Source organism: Pleurodeles waltl, chromosome 7 (assembly GCF_031143425.1).
Source record: "Pleurodeles waltl isolate 20211129_DDA chromosome 7, aPleWal1.hap1.20221129, whole genome shotgun sequence".
Taxonomy (NCBI): domain Eukaryota; kingdom Metazoa; phylum Chordata; class Amphibia; order Caudata; family Salamandridae; genus Pleurodeles; species Pleurodeles waltl.
In genome coordinates, this window is record NC_090446.1 from 421,724,695 (window position 1) to 421,745,566 (window position 20,872).

At 47.3% G+C, this 20,872-nt stretch overlaps 1 protein-coding gene across 5 annotated transcripts in view; it reads left to right on the plus strand.

Annotated features, from left to right (window-relative positions):
* The window catches only part of ATXN2L (ataxin 2 like), a 531,841-nt gene that overhangs the window by 412,211 nt on the left and 98,758 nt on the right, over positions 1-20,872 (plus strand). For all 5 annotated transcript variants that reach the window (XM_069243921.1, XM_069243920.1, XM_069243923.1 and 2 more), the window contains one exon: positions 17,524-17,707. In XM_069243921.1, coding sequence (XP_069100022.1) covers positions 17,524-17,707 — 184 coding nt within the window. The remainder of the gene's footprint in view (positions 1-17,523; positions 17,708-20,872) is intronic.

Here is a 20,872-nt window from a genome sequence, read left to right on the forward strand (position 1 = left end):
GAATGCAAAAGTTACACACCAATTGGCTAACCATTACTACAGACAGCTGGATATTGTCAATTATCTGCAATGTTTATTGCCTAGAATTGATACAAACTCCACCAAAACCACACAAACTATCCACAGAGCATATCACTCTGTTACAGGAAGAAGTCAAATATCTATTACTCAAACAAGCAATAGAACCTGTACCACAAAATCAAGTACGGATGGGAGTTTACTCACTGTAATTCCTCATTCCCAAAAAGGATGTGTAAGGAAATGCCTCCTTGGCATGGTCGCCCCCTGACTTTTTGCCTTTGCTGATGCTATGTTTACAATTGAAAGTGTGCTGAGGCCTGCTAACCAGGCCCCAGCACCAGTGTTCTTTCCCTAACCTGTACTTTTGTATCCACAATTGGCAGACCCTGGCATCCAGATAAGTTCTTTGTAACTGGTACTTCTAGTACCAAGGGCCCTGATGCCAAGGAAGGTCTCTAAGGGCTGCAGCATGTCTTATGCCACCCTGGAGACCTCTCACTCAGCACAGACACACTGCTTGCCAGCTTGTGTGTGCTAGTGAGGACAAAACGAGTAAGTCGACATGGCACTCCCCTCAGGGTGCCATGCCAGCCTCTCACTGCCTATGCAGTATAGGTAAGACACCCCTCTAGCAGGCCTTACAGCCCTAAGGCAGGGTGCACTATACCATAGGTGAGGGTACCAGTGCATGAGCATGGTACCCCTACAGTGTCTAAACAAAACCTTAGACATTGTAAGTGCAGGGTAGCCATAAGAGTATATGGTCTGGGAGTCTGTCAAACACGAACTCCACAGCACCATAATGGCTACACTGAAAACTGGGAAGTTTGGTATCAAACTTCTCAGCACAATAAATGCACACTGATGCCAGTGTACATTTTATTGCAAAATACACCCCAGAGGGCACCTTAGAGGTGCCCCCTGAAACTTAACCGACTATCTGTGTAGGCTGACTAGTTCCAGCAGCCTGCCACACTAGAGACATGTTGCTGGCCCCATGGGGAGAGTGCCTTTGTCACTCTGAGGCCAGTAACAAAGCCTGCACTGGGTGGAGATGCTAACACCTCACCCAGGCAGGAGCTGTAACACCTGGCGGTGAGCCTCAAAGGCTCACCCCTTTGTCACAGCACCGCAGGACACTCCAGCTAGTGGAGTTGCCCGCCCCCTCCGGCCCGGCCCCCACTTTTGGCGGCAAGGCCGGAGAAAATAATGAGAATAACAAGGAGGAGTCACTGGCCAGTCAGGACAGCCCCTAAGGTGTCCTGAGCTGAGGTGACTCTAACTTTTAGAAATCCTCCATCTTGCAGATGGAGGATTCCCCCAATAGGGTTAGGAATGTGACCCCCTCCCCTTGGGAGGAGACACAAAGAGGGTGTACCCACCCTCAGGGCTAGTAGCCATTGGCTACTAACCCCCCAGACCTAAACACGCCCTTAAATTTAGTATTTAAGGGCTACCCTGAACCCTAGAAAATTAGATTCCTGCAACAACAAGAAGGACTGCCTAGCTGAAACCCCTGCAGAGGAAGACCAGAAGACAACAACTGCCTTGGCTCCAGAAACTCACCGGCCTGTCTCCTGCCTTCCAAAGAACTCTGCTCCAGCGACGCCTTCCAAAGGGACCAGCGACCTCTGAATCCTCTGAGGACTGCCCTGCTTCGACGACAAGAAACTCCCGAGGACAGCGGACCTGCTCCAAAAAGACTGCAACTTTGTTTCAAGAAGCAGCTTTAAAGAACCCTGCAACTCCCCGCAAGAAGCGTGAGACTTGCAACACTGCACCCGGCGACCCCGACTCGGCTGGTGGAGAACCAACACCTCAGGGAGGACCCCCGGACTACTCTACGACTGTGAGTACCAAAACCTGTCCCCCCTGAGCCCCCACAGCGCCGCCTGCAGAGGGAATCCCGAGGCTTCCCCTGACCGCGACTCTCTGAAACCTAAGTCCCGACGCCTGGAAAAGACCCTGCACCCGCAGCCCCCAGGACCTGAAGGACCGGACTTTCACTGCAGAAGTGACCCCCAGGAGTCCCTCTCCCTTGCCCAAGTGGAGGTTTCCCCGAGGAAGCCCCCCCCCCCTTGCCTGCCTGCAGCGCTGAAGAGATCCCTTGGTCTCTCATAGACTAACATTGAAAACCCGACGCTTGTTTCTACACTGCACCCGGCCGCCCCCGCGCTGCTGAGGGTGAAAGTTCTGTGTGGGCTGGTGTCCCCCCCCGGTGCCCTACAAAACCCCCCTGGTCTGCCCTCCGAAGACGCGGGTACTTACCTGCAAGCAGACCGGAACCGGGGCACCCCCTTCTCTCCATTATAGCCTATACGTTTTGGGCACCACTTTGAACTCTGCACCTGACCGGCCCTGAGCTGCTGGTGTGGTAACTTTGGGGTTGCTCTGAACCCCCAACGGTGGGCTACCTTGGACCAAGAACTGAACCCTGTAAGTGTCTTACTTACCTGGTAAAACTAACAAAAACTTACCTCCCCCAGGAACTGTGAAAATTGCACTAAGTGTCCACTTTTGAAATAGCTATTTGTGAATAACTTGAAAAGTATACATGCAATTGAAATGATTCAAAGTTCCTAATGTACTTACCTGCAATACCTTTCAAACAAGATATTACATGTTAAATTTGAACCTGTGGTTCTTAAAATAAACTAAGAAAAGATATTTTTCTATACAAAACCTATTGGCTGGATTTGTCTCTGAGTGTGTGTACCTCATTTATTGTCTGTGTATGTACAACAAATGCTTAACACTACTCCTTGGATAAGCCTACTGCTCGACCACACTACCACAAAATAGAGCATTAGTATTATCTCTTTTTACCACTATTTTACCTCTAAGGGGAACCCTTGGACTCTGTGCATGCTATTCCTTACTTTGAAATAGCACATACAGAGCCAACTTCCTACAGGATGGCACCCTAAGGCCAATATTAGATCTCAGGACCCTCAGTCTTTACATCCTGTCAGAACACTTTCACATGTTAACTCTCCAGGATGTTATCCCTCTACTTCAAAAACATAATTTCTTGGCAACATTAGACCTCAAAGATGTGTATTTTCATGTTCGATGGCATGTGTAGCTGCAGATACACATGCTTTGCACATCCCGCCATCTAGTGTTGGGCTCGGAGTGTTACAAGTTGTTTTTCTTCAAAGAAGTCTTTTCGAGTCACGAGATCGAGGGACTCCTCCCATTTCGGCTACATTGCGCATGGGCGTCGACTCCATCTTAGATTGTTTTCTTTCAGACAAAGGGTTTGGACGTGTAGAGGGAAGTTCCAAAGTCCCAAAACTCCACAAAACAAGCAGTGACTTACACGTCACAAATCCCCAACACATAACACCTGTTGGGGGAGGCTAACCAAGTTCTACAAACAATGGGAGGAAATAACAACAGATACTTTGGTCCTAGCAATTATCCAGCATGGTTATTGCATAGAATTTCTCAATTTGCCTCCAAATGTCCCACCGAAAACACACAATATGTCAAGACAACACATGGATCTTCTACAACTGGAGGTCCAAGCGTTGTTACAAAAAGAAGAATTAGAATTAGTACCAATTCATCAGAAAGGAACAGGAGTTTACTCTGTACTTTCTCATACCCAAAAAAGACAAAACTCTAAGACCTATATTAGATCTCAGAACGTTAAATACATACATCAAATCAGATCACTTTCACATGGTGACATTACAGGACGTAATCCCATTGCTCAAACAACAAGACTACATGACAACACTAGACCTAAAGGATGCATACTTCCATATACCGATACATCCTTCACACAGAAAGTACTTAAGGTTTGTATTTCAAGGGGTACATTACCAATTCAAAGTGTTGCCATTTGGGATAACTGCGCCAAGAGTTTTTACAAAATGCCTGGCAGTAGTAGCTGCGCATATCAGAAGACAGTAAATACACGTGTTCCCGTACCTAGACGATTGGTTAATCAAAACCAACACGCAAGAAGGGTGTTCACAACACACAAAGTATGTCATCGAAACCCTCCACAAACTAGGTTTCTCACTCATCTACACAAAGTCGCACCTTAAAGCCGTGTCAAACACAGCAATACTTGGGGGCGACAATCAACACAACAAAAGGGATTGCCACTCCAAGTCCACAAAGGGTACAAGCATTTCACAATGTAATACAGGCCATGTATCCAAAACAAAGAATACAGGTCAAGATGGTGATGAAACTTCTAGGCATGATGTCCTCATGCATAGCCATTGTCCCAAACGCCAGATTGCTCATGCGGCCCTTACAACAGTGCCTAGCATCACAATGGTCACAGGCACAGGGTCAACTTCTAGATCTAGTGTTGATAGACCGCCAAACATACATCTCGCTTCTATGGTGGAACAATATAAATTTAAACCAAGGGCGGCCTTTCCAAGACCCAGTGCCTCAATACGTAATAACTACAGATGCTTCCATGATAGGTTGGGGAGCACACCTCAATCAACACAGCATCCAGGGACAATGGGACACTCAGCAAAGTCAGTTTCACATAAATCACTTAGAACTACTGGCAGTATTTCTAGCGTTAAAAGCATTTCAACCCATAATAAGCCACAAACACATCCTTTTCAAAACAGACAACATGACAACGATGTATTATCTGACCAAACAGGGAGGAACACACTCAACACAGTTGTGTCTCCTGGCACAGAGAATATGGCATTGGGCGATTCACAACCACATTCGCCTAATAGCACAGTTTATTCCAGGGATTCAGAATCAGTTAGCAGACAATCTCTCTCTGGATCACCAACAGATCCACGAATGGGAGATTCACCCCCAAATACTAAACACTTAGTTCCAAAGTTGGGGAACACCACAAATAGACCTATTTGCAACAAAAGAAAACGCAAAATGCCAAAACTTGGCATCCAGATACCCACAGGATCAGTCTCAGGGCAATGCGTTATGGATGAGTTGGTCAGGGATATTTGCATACGCTTTTCCCCCCTCTCCCACTCCTTCCATATCTGGTAAACAAATTGAGTCAAAACAAACTCAAACTCATACTAATAGCACCAACTTGGGCAAGACAACCTTGGTACACAACACTACTAGACCTCTCAGTAGTGCCTCATGTCAAACTACCAAACAAACCAGATCTGTTAACTCAACACAAACAACAGATCAGACACCCAAATCCAGCATCGCTGAATCTAGCAATTTGGCTCCTGAGTTCTTAGAATTCGGACATCTAGACCTTACACAAGAATGCATGGAGGTCATAAAACAAGCTAGGAAACCAACCACAAGACATTGCTATGCAAATAAGTGGAAAAGATGTGTTTACTATTGCCATAATAATCAAATCCGGCCATTACACGCATCTGCTGAAGACATTGTAAGCTCCTTACTACATTTGCAAAAGTCAGCTATCTTTTTCATCCATTAAAATACATCTTACCGCAATTTCAGCTTATCTGCAAATTGCGCACTCAACTTCATTATTTAGGATACCAGTCATAAAAGCGTTTATGGAAGGCCTAAAGAGAATTAAACCACCAAGACCACCACCAGTTCCTTCGTGGAACCTCAACATTGTCTTAACTCGACTCATGGGTCCACCTTTTGAACCTGTGCACTCATGTGAAATGCAATACTTAACATGGAAAGTTGCATTTCTGATTTCTATCACATCTCTAAGAAGAGAAGCATTTACCATACAAGAACCATTTATTCAGATACACAAGAATAAAGTAGTTTTATGACCAAATCCTAAATTCTTACCAAAAGTCATATCACCGTTCCACTTGAATCAACAGTAGAACTACCAGTGTTCTTCCCACAGCCAGATTCGGTAGCTGAAAGAGCACTACATACATTAGACATCAAAAGAGCGTTAATGTACTACATTGACAGAACAAAACAAATTCGAAAAACAAACAAATTATTTATTGCTTTCCAAAAACCTTATACAGGAAATCCAATTTCAAAACAAGGCATTGCTAGATGGATAGTTAAATGCATTCAAACCTGTTATCTCAAAGCAAAAAGAGAACTGCCTATTGCACCAAAGGCACACTCGACTAGAAAGAAAGGTGCTGCCATGGCCTTTCTAGGAAATATTCCAATAACTGAAATATGTAAGGCAGCCACATGGTCTACGCCTCATACGTTTACCAAACACTACTGCGTGGATGTGTTAACGGCACAACAAGCCACAGTAGGCCAAGCAGTACTACGAACATTGTTTCAAACAACTTCAACTCCTACAGGCTGAACCACTGCTTTTGGGGAGACAACTGCTTACTAGTCTATGCAAAGCATGTGTATCTGCAGCTGCACATGCCATTGAACGGAAAATGTCACTTACCCAGTGTACATCTGTTCGTGGCATGAGTCGCTGCAGATTCACATGCGCCCACCCGCCACCCAGGAGCCTTTAGCTGTTTCGAAGTTTATCTTGAACATTTGTAAATTTGTAAATATATCACTTTAAACTACATTATGTACATACATATTCACTCCATTGCATGGGCACCATTACTATAATACACAACTCCTACCTCACCCTCTGCGGGAAAAACAATCTAAGATGGAGTCGACGCCCATGCGCAATGGAGCCGAAATGGGAGGAGTCCCTCGATCTCGTGACTCAGACTTCTTCGAAGAAAAACAACTTGTAACACTCCGAGCCCAACACTAGATGGTGGGATGTGCAAAGCATGTGAATCTGCAGCGACTCATGCCACGAACAGATGTACACTGGGTAAGTGACATTTTCCATATCCATCCATCCGGCGCATAGAAAATATCTCAGGTTTGTCATTCAATGAAAGCATTATCATTTCAAGGTGTTACTCTTCGGAATAACAGCTACAAGGGTATTCACAAAGTGCCTAGCGGTAGTCACAGCCTACCTAAGAAGACAACAGATATGTCTTTCTGTATATAGACGATTGGCTGATAAAATCGAACAGTCATACGCAGTGTCAAAACCATGCGCATTACGTAATACAAACACACTAGGGTTCTCAATAAATTACCAAAAGTCGCAACTAAAGCCTGCGCAAATACAACAGTAATATTAAATACTCGAAAGTGCTTGCAAGTCCAAATACGCAGAGAATACAAGCATTCCAGAATATAATAGCACAGATACAGACAGGTCAACAGTACACTGTCAAATGTTTCATGAAAATGTTAGGGATGATTGTAGGAAGTTGGCTCTGTATGTACTATTTCAAAGTAAGAAATAGCATGCACAGAGTCCAAGGGTTCCCCTTAGAGGTAAGATAGTGGCAAAAAAAAGATAATTCGAATGCTCTATTTTGTGGTAGTGTGGTCGAGCAGTAAGCTTATCAGAGGGTAGTGTTAAGCATTTGTTGTACACACACAAGCAATAAATGAGGAACACAGACTCCGACAATTCCAGGCCAATAGGTTTTTATATAGAAAAATAAAGTTCGATGGCATCTGTCGCTGTAGATACACATGTTCTGCATTAGCTCGCCATCTGGTGTTGGGTCGGAGTGTTACTAGCCTCACAGTGGTCTCAAGCACAGGGTCACCTTCTAGATCTGGTGTTAATAGACCGCCAAACTTACCTCTCGCTTCTATGGTGGAACAGTATAAATTTAAACAAAGGGCGGCCTTTCCAAGACCCAGTGCCACAGTACGTAATAACAACAGATGCTTCCATGACAGGGTGGGGAGCACATCTCAATCAACACAACATAAGAGGACAATGGAACATACATCAAACAAAACTGCATATAAATCATCTAGAATTATTAGCAGTTTTTCAAGCACTAAAAGCTTTCCAACCAATCATAACCCACAAATACATCCTTGTCAAAACAGACAACATGACAACGATGTATTATCTAAACAAACAAGGAGGAACACATTCAACGCAGTTAAGCTTATTAGCTCAAAACATATGGAAGTGGGCAATCCACCATCAAATTCGCCTAATAGCACAGTTTATTCCAGGGATCCAGAATCAACTGGCAGACAATCTCTCTCGAGATCACCAGCAAGTCCACGAATGGGAAATCCACCCACAAATTCTGAACACCTACTTCACACTCTGGGGAACACCTCAAATAGACTTATTTGCAACAAAGGAGAACGCAAAATGCCAAAACTTCGCGTCCAGATACCCACACAAGCACTCCCAAGGCAATGCCCTATGGATGAACTGGTCAGGAATATTTGCTTACGCTTTTCCTCCTCTCCCTCTCCTTCCTTATCTAGTAAACAAATTGAGTCAAAACAAACTCAAACTCATTTTAATAGCACCAACGTGGGCAAGACAACCCTGGTACACAACACTGCTAGATCTTTCTGTAGTACCCCACATCAAACTGCCCAACAAACCAGATCTGTTAACGCAACACAACCAACAGATCAGACACCCAGATCCAGCATAGCTGAATCTAGCAATCTGGCTCCTGAAATCCTAGAATTCGGACACTTACAACTTAGCCAAGAGTGTATGGAAGTCATAAAGCAGGCCAGAAGGCCATCCACTAGACACTGCTACGCAAGTAAGTGGAAAAGATTTGTTTGTTACTGCCATCATAATCAGATACAACCACTAGACGCAACTCAAAAACATATAGTAAATTACTTGCTCCATTTACAAAAAGCAAAGCTAGCCTTCTCTTCTATTAAAATACACCTTGCAGCAATATCTGCATACCTGCAGACTACCTATTCAACTTCCTTGTATAGGATACCAGTCATCAAAGCATTCATAGAAGGTCTTAAAAGAATTATACCGCCAAGAACACCACCTGTTCCTTCATGGAACCTAAACGTGGTCCTAACAAGACTCATGGGCCCACCTTTCGAACCCATGCACTCTTGCGGAATACAATTCCTAACCTGCAAAGTTGCCTTTCTCATCGCCATTACATCTTTAAGAAGAGTAAGTGAAATTCAAGCGTTCACAACACAAGAACCTTTTATACAAATACATAAAAATAAGGTCGTCCTACGACCTAATCCAAAATTTTTACCAAAAGTTATTTCACCGTTCCATCTAAATCAAACGGTAGAACTACCAGTTTTTTTTCCCACAGCCAGATTCTGTGGCTGAAAGAGCACTACATACATTAGATGTCAAAAGAGCATTAATGTACTACATTGACAGGACAAAGAACATCAGAAAGACTAAACAGCTATTTATTGCATTCCAAAAACCTCATGCAGGTAACCCAATATCAAAACAAGGTATAGCCAGATGGATAGTTAAATGCATCCAAATCTGCTACCTTAAAGCAAAAAGACAACTGCCCATTACTCCCAGGGCACATTCAACAAGGAAAAAAGGTGCTTCAATGGCCTTTTTAGGAAACATCCCAATGCATGAAATATGTAAGGCAGCCACATGGTCTACGCCTCACACATTCACCAAACACTACTGTATAGATGTGCTATCCGCACAACAAGCTACAGTAGGTCAAGCTGTATTAAGAGCTCTATTTCAGACAACTTCTACTCCTACAGGCTAAACCACCGCTTATGGGGAAATAACTGCTTACTAGTCTATGCAGAACATGTGTATCTACAGCGACAGATGCCATCGAACTGAAAATGTCACTTACCCAGTGTACATCTGTTCGTGGCATCAGTCGCTGAGATTCACATGTGCCCACCCACCTCCCCGGAAGCCTGTAGCAGTTCAGAAGTTACCTCCAATTTTGTACATTTGTATATATATTATTTAAACCTTTAATAGGTACATACTTACACATTTCATTGCGCGGGCACTATTACTATAGTACAACTCCTACCTCACCCTCTGCGGGGAAAACAATCGAAGATGGAGTCGACGCCCATGCGCAATGAGCACAGAAGGAGGAGTCACTCGGTCCCGTGACTCAAACACTTCTTCGAAGAAAAACAACTTGTAACACTCCGACCCAACACCAGATGGCGAGCTAATGCAGAACATGTGAATCTCAGCGACTGATGCCACGAACAGATGTACACTGGGTAAGTGACATTTTCATTTTCTTAGTTTATTTTAAGAACCACAGGTTCAAGATTTTCAAGTAATACTTCAAATGAAAGGTATTTCACTCGGGTATCTTAGGAACTTTGAATCAACACAATAGCATGTACAGTTTTGGCAAAAATGGCAATAAGCTATTTTAAAACTAGACAGTGTAATTTTCAACAGTTCCTGAGGGAAGTAAGTATTGGTTAGTTTTGCCGGTAAGTAAAACACCTACAGGGTTCAAAGTTGGGTTCAAGGTAGCCCACCGTTGGGGGTTCAGGGCAACCCCAAAGTTACCACACCAGCAGCTCAGAGCCGGTCAGGTGCAGAGGTCAAAGTGGTGCCCAAAACGCATAGGCTTCAATGGAGAAGGGGGGTGCCCCAGTTCCAGTCTGCCAGCAGGTAAGTACCCGCAACTTCGGAGGGCAGACCAGGGGGGTTTTGTAGGGCACCGGGGGGACACAGGTCAGCACAGAAAGTACACCCTTAGCGGCACGGGGGCGGCCGGGTGCAGTGTGTAAACAGGTGTCTGGTTCGCAATAGGTTTCAGTAGGAGACCCAGGGGTCTCTTCAGCGATGCAGGGGGGGGGGGGAAGCTCCTTGGGGTAGCCACCACCTGGGCAAGGGAGAGGGCCACCTGGGGGTCGCTTCTGCGCTGGAGGTCGGATCCTTCAGGTCCTGGGGGCTGCGGGTGCAGTGTGTTTCCCAGGTGTCGGGTTCTTTGAAGCAGGCAGTCAGGGGGAGCCTCTGGATTCCCTCTGCAGGCTTCACTGTGGGGGCTCAGGGGGGTCAACTCTGGCTACTCACGGGCTCGCAGTCGCTGGGGAGTCCTCCCTGTAGTGTTTTCTCTGCAGGTCGAGCCAGGGGCATCGGGTGCAGAGTGGAAAGTCTCATGCTTCCGGCGGGAAACGTGAGTCCTTTAAAAGTTGTTTCTTTGTTGCAAGTTTCAGTCTTTGTGGAACAGGGTCGCTGTCCTCAGGAGTTATTGGTCCTTTTAGATGCAGGGTAGTCCTCAGTCCTCTGAGGCCTCAGAGGTTGCTGGACCCTGGGGGACGCATCGCTGTTGCAGTTGTTCTCGAAGTGGGGAGACAGGCCAGTAGGGCTGGGGCCAAAGCAGTTGGTGTCTGTCTTCTCTGCAGGGCTTCTGGTCAGCAGTCCTTAGTCTTCAGGTTGCAGGAATCTGATTTCCTAGGTTCTGGGGTGCCCCTAAATACTGAATTTAGGGGTGTGTTTTAGGTCTGGAAGGGCAGTAGCCAGTGGCTACTGTACTTGATGGTGGCTACACCCTGTTTGTGCCTCCTCCCTGAGGGGAGGGGGGCACATCCCTATTCCTATTGGGGGAATCCTCCAAAATCAAGATGGAGGATTTCTAAAGGCAGGGGTCACCTCCGCTCAGGACACCTTAGGGGCTGTCCTGACTGGTGGGTGACTCCTCCTTGTTTTTCTCATTATCTCTCCTGGACTTGCCACCAAAAGTGGGGGCTGTGTCCAGGGGGGTGGGCATCTCCACTAGCTGGAGTGCCCTGGGGCATTGTAACATGAAGCCTGAGCCTTTGAGGCTCACTGCTAGGTGTTACAGTTCCTGCAGGGGGAGGTGTGAAGCACCTCCACCCAGAGCAAGCTTTTGTTTCTGTCCTCAGAGAGCACAAAGGCCCTCACCACATGGGGTCAGAAACTCATCTCTCAGCAGCAGGCTGGCACAGACCAGTTAGTCCTGCACTGAACGCTGGGTAAAATACAGGGGGCATCTCAGATGCCCTCTGTGTGCATTTTCTTAATAAATCCAACACTGGTATCAGTGTGGGTTTATTATTCTGAGAAGTTTGGTACCAAACTTCCCAGTATTCAGTGTAGCCATTATGGAGCTCTGTAGTTAATTTTTGACAAACTCCCATACCATATACTTAATATGGCCACACTGTACTTACAAGGTCTAAGAATAGACTTAGACACTGTAGGGGCATATTTCTCATGCAGCTATGCCCTCACCTGTGGTATAGCGCACTTTGCCTTTGGGCTGTAAGGCCTGCTAGAGGGGTGACTTACCTATGCCACTGGCAGTATTTTGTGGGCATGGCATCCTGAGGGGGATGCCATGCCGACTTTACCTTTTTCTCCCCACCAACACAAACAATCTACAATGGCAGTGGGCATGTTAGGTGAGGGGTCCCCTACGGTGGCACAACATATGCCGCAGCCCTTAGGGACCTTCCCTGGTCACAGGGCCTTTGGTAACCCTGGTACCTTTTACAAGGGACTTATCTGTGTGCCAGGGGTGTGCCAATTGTGGAAACAATGGTACATTTTATGTGAAAGAACACTGGTGCTGGGGCCTGGTTAGCAGGGTCCCAGCACACTTCTCAGTCAAGTCAGCATCAATATCAGGCAAAATGTGTGGGGTAACTGCAACAGGGTGCCATTGTCCTAGAGTTACTTCTCTAATTCAAAAGTTCCTAACTTACTTGTGTGGAGTACCTTGCATTTTATGTATGTACTTCGAATTTTGAACTTGTGGTTCTAAAAATAAATTAAGAAAATATATTTTTCTATATAAAAACTGTAAGGAAATGCCTCCTTGGCATGGTTGCCCCCTGACTTTTTGCCTTTGCTGATGCTATGTTTACAATTGAAAGTGTGCTGAGGCCTGCTAACCAGGCCCCAGCACCAGTGTTCTTTCCCTAACCTGTACTTTTGTATCCACAATTGGCAGACCCTGGCATCCAGATAAGTCCCTTGTAACTGGTACTTCTAGTACCAAGGGCCCTGATGCCAAGGAAGGTCTCTAAGGGTTGCAGCATGTCTTATGCCACCCTGGAGACCTCTCACTCAGCACAGACACACTGCTTGCCAGCTTGTGTGTGCTAGTGAGGACAAAACGAGTAAGTCGACATGGCACTCCCCTCACGGTGCCATGCCAGCCTCTCACTGCCTATGCAGTATAGGTAAGACACCCCTCTAGCAGGCCTTACAGCCCTAAGGCAGGGTGCACTATACCATAGGTGAGGGTACCAGTGCATGAGCATGGTACCCCTACAGTGTCTAAACAAAACCTTAGACATTGTAAGTACAGGGTAGCCATAAGAGTATATGGTCTGGGAGTCTGTCAAACACGAACTCCACAGCACCATAATGGGTACACTGAAAACTGGGAAGTTTGGTATCAAACTTCTCAGCACAATAAATGCACACTGATGCCAGTGTACATTTTATTGTAAAATACACCACAGAGGGCACCTTAGAGGTGCCCCCTGAAACTTAACCGACTGTCTGTGTAGGCTGACTAGTTCCAGCAGCCTGCCACACCAGAGACATGTTGCTGGCCCCATGGGGAGAGTGCCTTTGTCACTCTGAGGCCAGTAACAAAGCCTGCACTGGGTGGAGATGCTAACACCTCCCCCAGGCAGGAGCTGTGACACCTGGCGGTGAGCCTCAAAGGCTCACCCCTTTGTCACAGCCCAGCAGGGCACTCCAGCTTAGTGGAGTTGCCCGCCCCCTCCGGCCACGGCCCCCACTTTTGGCGGCAAGGCTGGAGGGAACAAAGAAAGCAACAAGGAGGAGTCACTGGCCAGTCAGGACAGCCCCTAAGGTGTCCTGAGCTGAGGTGACTCTGACTTTTAGAAATCCTCCATCTTGCAGATGGAGGATTCCCCCAATAGGGTTAGGATTGTGACCCCCTCCCCTTGGGAGGAGGCACAAAGAGGGTGTACCCACCCTCAGGGCTAGTAGCCATTGGCTACTAACCCCCCAGACCTAAACACGCCCTTAAATTTAGTATTTAAGGGCTTCCCTGAACCCTAGAAAATTAGATTCCTGCGACAACAAGAAGGACTGCCCAGCTGAAAACCCCTGCAGAGGAAGACCAGAAGACAACAACTGCCTTGGCTCCAGAAACTCACCGGCCTGTCTCCTGCCTTCCAAAGAACTCTGCTCCAGCGACGCCTTCCAAAGGGACCAGCGACCTCTGAATCCTCTGAGGACTGCCCTGCTTCGACGACGACCAGAAACTCCCGAGGACAGCGGACCGGCTCCAAAAAGACTGCAACTTTGTTTCAAGGAGCAGCTTTAAAGACCCCTGCAACTCCCCGCAAGAAGCGTGAGACTTGCAACACTGCACCCGGCGACCCCGACTCGGCTGGTGGAGAACCAACACCTCAGGGAGGACCCCCGGACTACTCTCCGACTGTGAGTACCAAAACCTGTCCCCCCTGAGCCCCCACAGCGCCGCCTGCAGAGGGAATCCCGAGGCTTCCCCTGACCGCGACTCTCTGAAACCTAAGTCCCGACGCCTGGAAAAGACCCTGCACCCCCAGGACCTGAAGGACCGGACTTTCACTGGAGAAGTGACCCCCAGGAGTCCCTCTCCCTTGCCCAAGTGGAGGTTTCCCCGAGGAAGCCCCCCCTTGCCTGCCTGCAGCGCTGAAGAGATCCGTTGATCTCTCATAGACTAACATTGCAAACCCGACGCTTGTTTCTACACTGCACCCGGCCGCCCCCGCGCTGCTGAGGGTGAAATTTCTGTGTGGGCTTGTGTCCCCTCCGGTGCCCTACAAAACCCCCCTGGTCTGCCCTCCGAAGACGCGGGTACTTACCTGCAAGCAGACCGGAACCGGGGCACCCCCTTCTCTCCATTCTAGCCTATGCGTTTTGGGCACCACTTTGAACTCTGCACCTGACCGGCCCTGAGCTGCTGGTGTGGTGACTTTGGGGTTGCTCTGAACCCCCAACGGTGGGCTACCTTGGACCAAGAACTGAACCCTGTAAGTGTCTTACTTACCTGGTAAAACTAACAAAAACTTACCTCCCCCAGGAACTGTGAAAATTGCACTGTGTCCACTTTTAAAGTAGCTATTTGTCAATAACTTGAAAAGTATACATGCAATTGAAATGATTCAAAGTTCCTAATGTACTTACCTGCAATACCTTTCAAACAAGATATTACATGTTAAATTTGAACCTGTGGTTCTTAAAATAAACTAAGAAAAGATATTTTTCTATAACAAAACCTATTGGCTGGATTTGTCTCTGAGTGTGTGTACCTCATTTATTGTCTGTGTATGTACAACAAATGCTTAACACTACTCCTTGGATAAGCCTACTGCTCGACCACACTACCACAAAATAGAGCATTAGTATTATCTCTTTTTACCACTATTTTACCTCTAAGGGGAACCCTTGGACTCTGTGCATGCTATTCCTTACTTTGAAATAGCACATACAGAGCCAACTTCCTACAAAAACCTATTGGCCTGGAATTGTCTGAGTGTGTTCCTCATTTATTGCCTGTGTGTGTACTACAAATGCTTAACACTACCCTCTGATAAGCCTACTGCTTGAGCATACTACCACAAAATAGAGCATTAGAATTATGGGGGGGGGGGGGGGTTTAGAGGAGCACCTGGGGCCACGGGTCAGCACCAAACACACACCCTCCTCCGCGCAGGGGTTGCCGGCTGCACGGTGGAAACGGCTTCAGGCCCCTAGTGCTTTCCAATAGGGGAAACCGGGGGTCACAAAAGATGCTGCAGGGGAAGTCCAGGAGGAGGGCAGCCTGATGGACGGAGCTTGACTGGTGGTCAGATTACCAAAGGCCAGGGGGCTGCGGGTGCAGTGGTACCTTTGGGTATCAGGTATCTTCGTCCGGTTCTATTGCATTCAAGGGGGTCCTCTGGATTTAGGCTGCAGGCGTTGTGTTGGAGAGGAGTTGTCATCTCAGGGTGGACACTAGGTCAGAATCGCCTAGGGACCAGCTGTAGTCTGTTCTGCCATCTGGACACAGGCCGTGGGTGTTGGGTGCAGAGTGGGCATGCCTCGTGGATCTGGGGTGGTTCTGCAGTCCTTTGTTGGTGTGTCTTTCTGGACAGGGGCGCTGTCCACTGGAGTTCTTGGTCCTCTGGGGTGCAAGCAGTCCTCTTGGGGCTTTTAAAAGGTCACTGGTCCTGCAGGATGCAACACCTTCTTGTGGCAGGGTTTCAGAAGCTGGAAACAAGCCTGTAGGGTTGAGGTGAAGTCAGTTGGTGTCTTCGGTCGTCTCTGCTGGGGGTCAAGTTAGCAGTCCTTCTTTTATCATCTTCTTGAGGTCACCAAGAATCTGACGAGCTAGGTTCGGGGTAGCCGTTCAGTCCTGGATTGAGGGATCTTATAGGGGGTCAGATGGCATTAGCCAATGGCTACTGTCCCTGAGGGTGGTGACTATATACCCTTCTGGTGTCCACTGCCTTTGGGGAGGGGGGGACACAGACCTAACCCTATTGGTCCCTGTCCTCCAAACCAAGATGGAGGATTTTACAAGGAGGGGTCACTTCAGCTTGGACACCTTAGGGGTGTTCCCAGTGAATGGTTACTCCTACTTTTGTTTTCCCGTCGGACTTGCTGCCCAAAGCGGGGCTTTGTCTGGTGGGCGGGCATCTCCACTATCTGGAATTCCCTTGGGCACTGTAACAAGAGGCCCGCTAGGTGTTAGAGCTCCTCCAAGGGCGAAGTGTGAAGCACTTCCCAAATTTCAGTGAATTCATTATGGAGCTGTGGAGTTTGAAATGACAAACTCCCAGCTTATATACTTCATATGGCCCCACTGCACTTAAAATGTCTAAGAATGTACTTAGACAGTGTAGGGGCATATTGCTCATGCAGCTATGCCCTTACCTGTGGTATGGTGCACCCTGCCTTAGGGCTGTAAGACCTGCTAGAAGGGTGACTTAACTAAACCACAGGCAGTGGTTTATGAGCATGACATCCTTAGAGGGGAGCCATGTTGACTTTCTTTTTCTCCCCTCCAGCACACACAGGCTGCAGCACTTGTGGACCTTCCCTGGCCACAGGGCCATTGGTGCCATGGGTACCTTTTACAAGGAACGTAACTGTGTGCCAGGTGAGTGCCAGTTGTGGGACCATTGGTACAGTTTTTGCGAAAGAACACTGGTACTGGGGCCTGGTTAGCAGGGTCCCAGCACATTGTCAAGTTGGCATGAATATCAGGCAAAAAGTGGGAGTGTAACCATATCAAGGGGGCACTTTCCTACAAATACCTAATCCCATTTCTGTGAGTCTCCATCCAATGGTACGGTATTTACTGCACCTTTTCCAAGTACTGAAATGTTTATTGGTTAGGGTTCATTTGGCTGCATTATTGAGATTTAGGAGATAGGTGATCACTATTTTTTCAGGGAAATCTTAAACAATTTAAGGAGGGGCTTTTTTTATATTTCGTACGTATAACGAGCCCTCCACTGCCATGTGGACAAACTACAATGTTAAGGCAATTGACTGTCCTACTCTTTAAGCTGATGCATTGAACACCTCTGAAGTATCACTCCTGGAAAACTCCTTTACTGTGGTCTCATCTCAGCTGAATATTGATGTTGGAGTTTACATTGAAGTAACTAATTCTGTGATACCACAGTGGCCTACAACGTAAAATGATTCTGCAGGTTGTAGTTACTGTTTTGGAAGTCTGTGACTGGTGTTTACCGGAAATATGCATTTCTGCTTAATATTTTCCATTGGATGCTTGGTCTCTTCCACAGGCACATGTACAGTCAGGTCTGTCTGGAGCCCCCCCCACACATCCAGGAGCCCCACATCCTACACAGGTTATGCTGCTTCATCCTTCGCAGACACACGGGGGTCCATCTCAAGCTCAGCAGAGTGGGGTGCCCAGCATCTCTGCTTCAAACCCATCACCTTACACATATCTTGGACATCATCAAGGTTGGTAAACAAACATTCTTCGTTGTGAAATTTTCACTGAAAGAAGGAAGCATGTGAAGTGATAGGAAACAGTGAAAGCTTGCTCTGTAAATATGAAGTGCATTTTGTGATGATCAGAGACATTGGATAAGGACAAATGATTGGAGTATGTTGTCAGGTTGGAGTTTTGGGATTGTTCTTCGTCAAATATCTGCTTTGTAAATGTCTTGTAGCACTGCTACAGACAGTGGAGTGCACCAGATCTCTTAAACCATGCTTTGATCAAACCTCGGGGAAGAGGTTTTGTACATTTACTTTATCTCCGGCAGATGTAATTAGCAAATCGTGGTTCTGTTCCCTTCTCTGCAAAAAAAATATTTCACTGCTTCTAAATCTCATTACTGACAATATGGTAACTTATGCTACACATAAGTGTTCCTAGCACAGGTAGCAGTCTACCCACCTCAGGTCTTTCCTGGTTCAAGTTCTAGTACAGCTGTTTGCATAGTTAATAATGCTATGTCCATAGTGTGAGTGAGAACAGTTGGTTTTAGTAATTAAATCTTTGAGGTTTAGTGCTACCGAGTAAGTAGCCTTCTGGAAATCAGTCCCTCTAATTACTCTAAATACTTTGACCCCTTGCAGATACCACTAACTTCCTGCGTATCACAAAGGAACTAGTTCAAGATATCATGAGAGGGATTTTATTGTAACTATCAGATCAAGCAGCAGGAGGTCAGAAACCTGTTTGTGGAGTAGCAGCAGCTGGGCTGCCCGGACAACTTTGTAAGACCGGTGGGTAGCAATACCGGGGGTCTTCTAAGGAGCTCCCAGAGTGCATGGAATCATACTTTCAATACTTGCAACAGTATTTGGGTGTGATTCAGACATGTTTGATACCAAACATGCCCAGGTTCGGACTTACCATTATGTAGCTTGATATAAGTAAACCTATGTCCAGTACACTTTGAAAATGGCATCCCGCACTCACTAAGTCCAGTAAAATGGGGCTGGAGTTCGTGGGGGCACTTTGCTAGTGCAGCGTACCCTTTCACACAGGTACCTGCACCCTGCCCTCTGGGCTGAGAGGTCCTTCCATAGGGGTGACTTAGTGACCTGGTGTAGTTACCTGTGGTGAAAAAGGGTGCATGCACCTGTTTCACACAGGCTGCAGTGGCAGGCCTGCAGAACCCTTTTCATGGGCTCCTTAAACGTGGCAAAATAACTGCTGCAGCCCATAGGGATCCTCTGGAATACCAGTGCCCTAAGAGGCCTAGAAAGAGGCTAATTTCCTTCACCTCTGCTTCGACTTCTGGCCTCCTGAACTGCGACTGGAACCTCCAGGACCCGACAAGCTGCCTCCAAGAAGAAAGGACTCGTTCGGTGGCATGTGTAGCTGCAGATACACATGCTGTGCATAGTCCGCCGTCTAGTGTTGGGCTCGGAGTGTTACAAGTTGTTTTTCTTCGAAGAAGTCTTTTCGAGTCACGAGACCGAGGGACTCCTCCCACTTCGGTTCCATTGCGCATGGGCGTCGACTCCATCTTAGATTGTTTTCTTTCCGCCGTCGGGTTCGGACGTGTTCCTTTTCGCTCCGTGTTTCGGGTCGGAAAGTTAGTCAGAATATCGGAAAAATTTGTCGGTATTGTTTCGTTCGGTATCGGGTTAGTTAGAACAAATCGACACCGAATCTTGAAGAGCTCCGGTAGCCCTTTGGGGTAATTTAGATCATCCGTCGGGGCCTGGTCGGCCCGACCGCGTGCAACATCGAGATTCTGTCCTAAATGCCATAATAAATATCCTTATACGGATCAACATTTGGTCTGTAACTTGTGCCTGTCCCCCGAGCACAAGGAGGATACGTGCGAAGCCTGTCGTGCGTTTCGGTCGAGAAAAACGTTCAGAGACCGAAGAGCCAGGAGGTTGCAGATGGCGTCCACGCCGACAGGACAACGGTTCGAGGAGGAGGAAGAAACAACTTTCTCCATCCACGAGTCGGATTCCGAAGAATTCGACGTCGAAGAACAACCAACCGTGAGTAGGACGTCAAAACAAAAATCACACGAAAAAACTGACAAAGCCCAGGGGACGCCACCGCCAACAGGCCATGGCTTAACCCGGAAAGTAGGTGACCGTCCATCGGCACCGAAAAAGGGCGAGCTGCTGTCGAAGTTATCCGACTCCGGTCGAGATACAGGCACGCAGCAATCTCGGGACCGAGAGAGTGATGCAGAAAAAATTCGGCACCGACACAGCGGCACCGAAGTTGGTCGGCACCGAGAGGGCATGACGCTGAAAAGAAAAAATCTTGTCGGAGCCGAAATGTAAGGAAATGCCTCCTTGGCATGGTTGCCCCCTGACTTTTTGCCTTTGCTGATGCTATGTTTACAATTGAAAGTGTGCTGAGGCCTGCTAACCAGGCCCCAGCACCAGTGTTCTTTTCCTAACCTGTACTTTTGTATCCACAATTGGCAGACCCTGGCATCCAGATAAGTCCCTTGTAACTGGTACTTCTAGTACCAAGGGCCCTGATGCCAAGGAAGGTCTCTAAGGGCTGCAGCATGTCTTATGCCACCCTGGAGACCTCTCACTCAGCACAGACACACTGCTTGCCAGCTTGTGTGTGCTAGTGAGGACAAAACGAGTAAGTCGACATGGCACTCCCCTCAGGGTGCCATGCCAGCCTCTCACTGCCTATGCAGTATAGGTAAAACACCCCTCTAGCAGGCCTTACAGCCCTAAGGCAGGGTGCACTATACCATAGGTGAGGGTACCAGTGCATGAGCATGGTACCCCTACAGTGTCTAAACAAAACCTTAGACATTGTAAGTGCAGGGTAGCCATAAGAGTATATGGTCTGGGAGTTTGTGAAACACGAACTCCACAGCACCATAATGGCTACACTGAAAACTGGGAAGTTTGGTATCAAACTTCTCAGCACAATAAATGCACACTGATGCCAGTGTACATTTTATTCTCAAATACACACCAGAGGGCACCTTAGAGGTGCCCCCTGAAACTTAACCGACTATCTGTGTAGGCTGACTAGTTTTAGCAGCCTGCCACAAACCGAGACATGTTGCTGGCCCCATGGGGAGAGTGCCTTTGTCACTCTGAGGCCAGTAACAAAGCCTGCACTGGGTGGAGATGCTAACACCTCCCCCAGGCAGGAATTGTCACACCTGG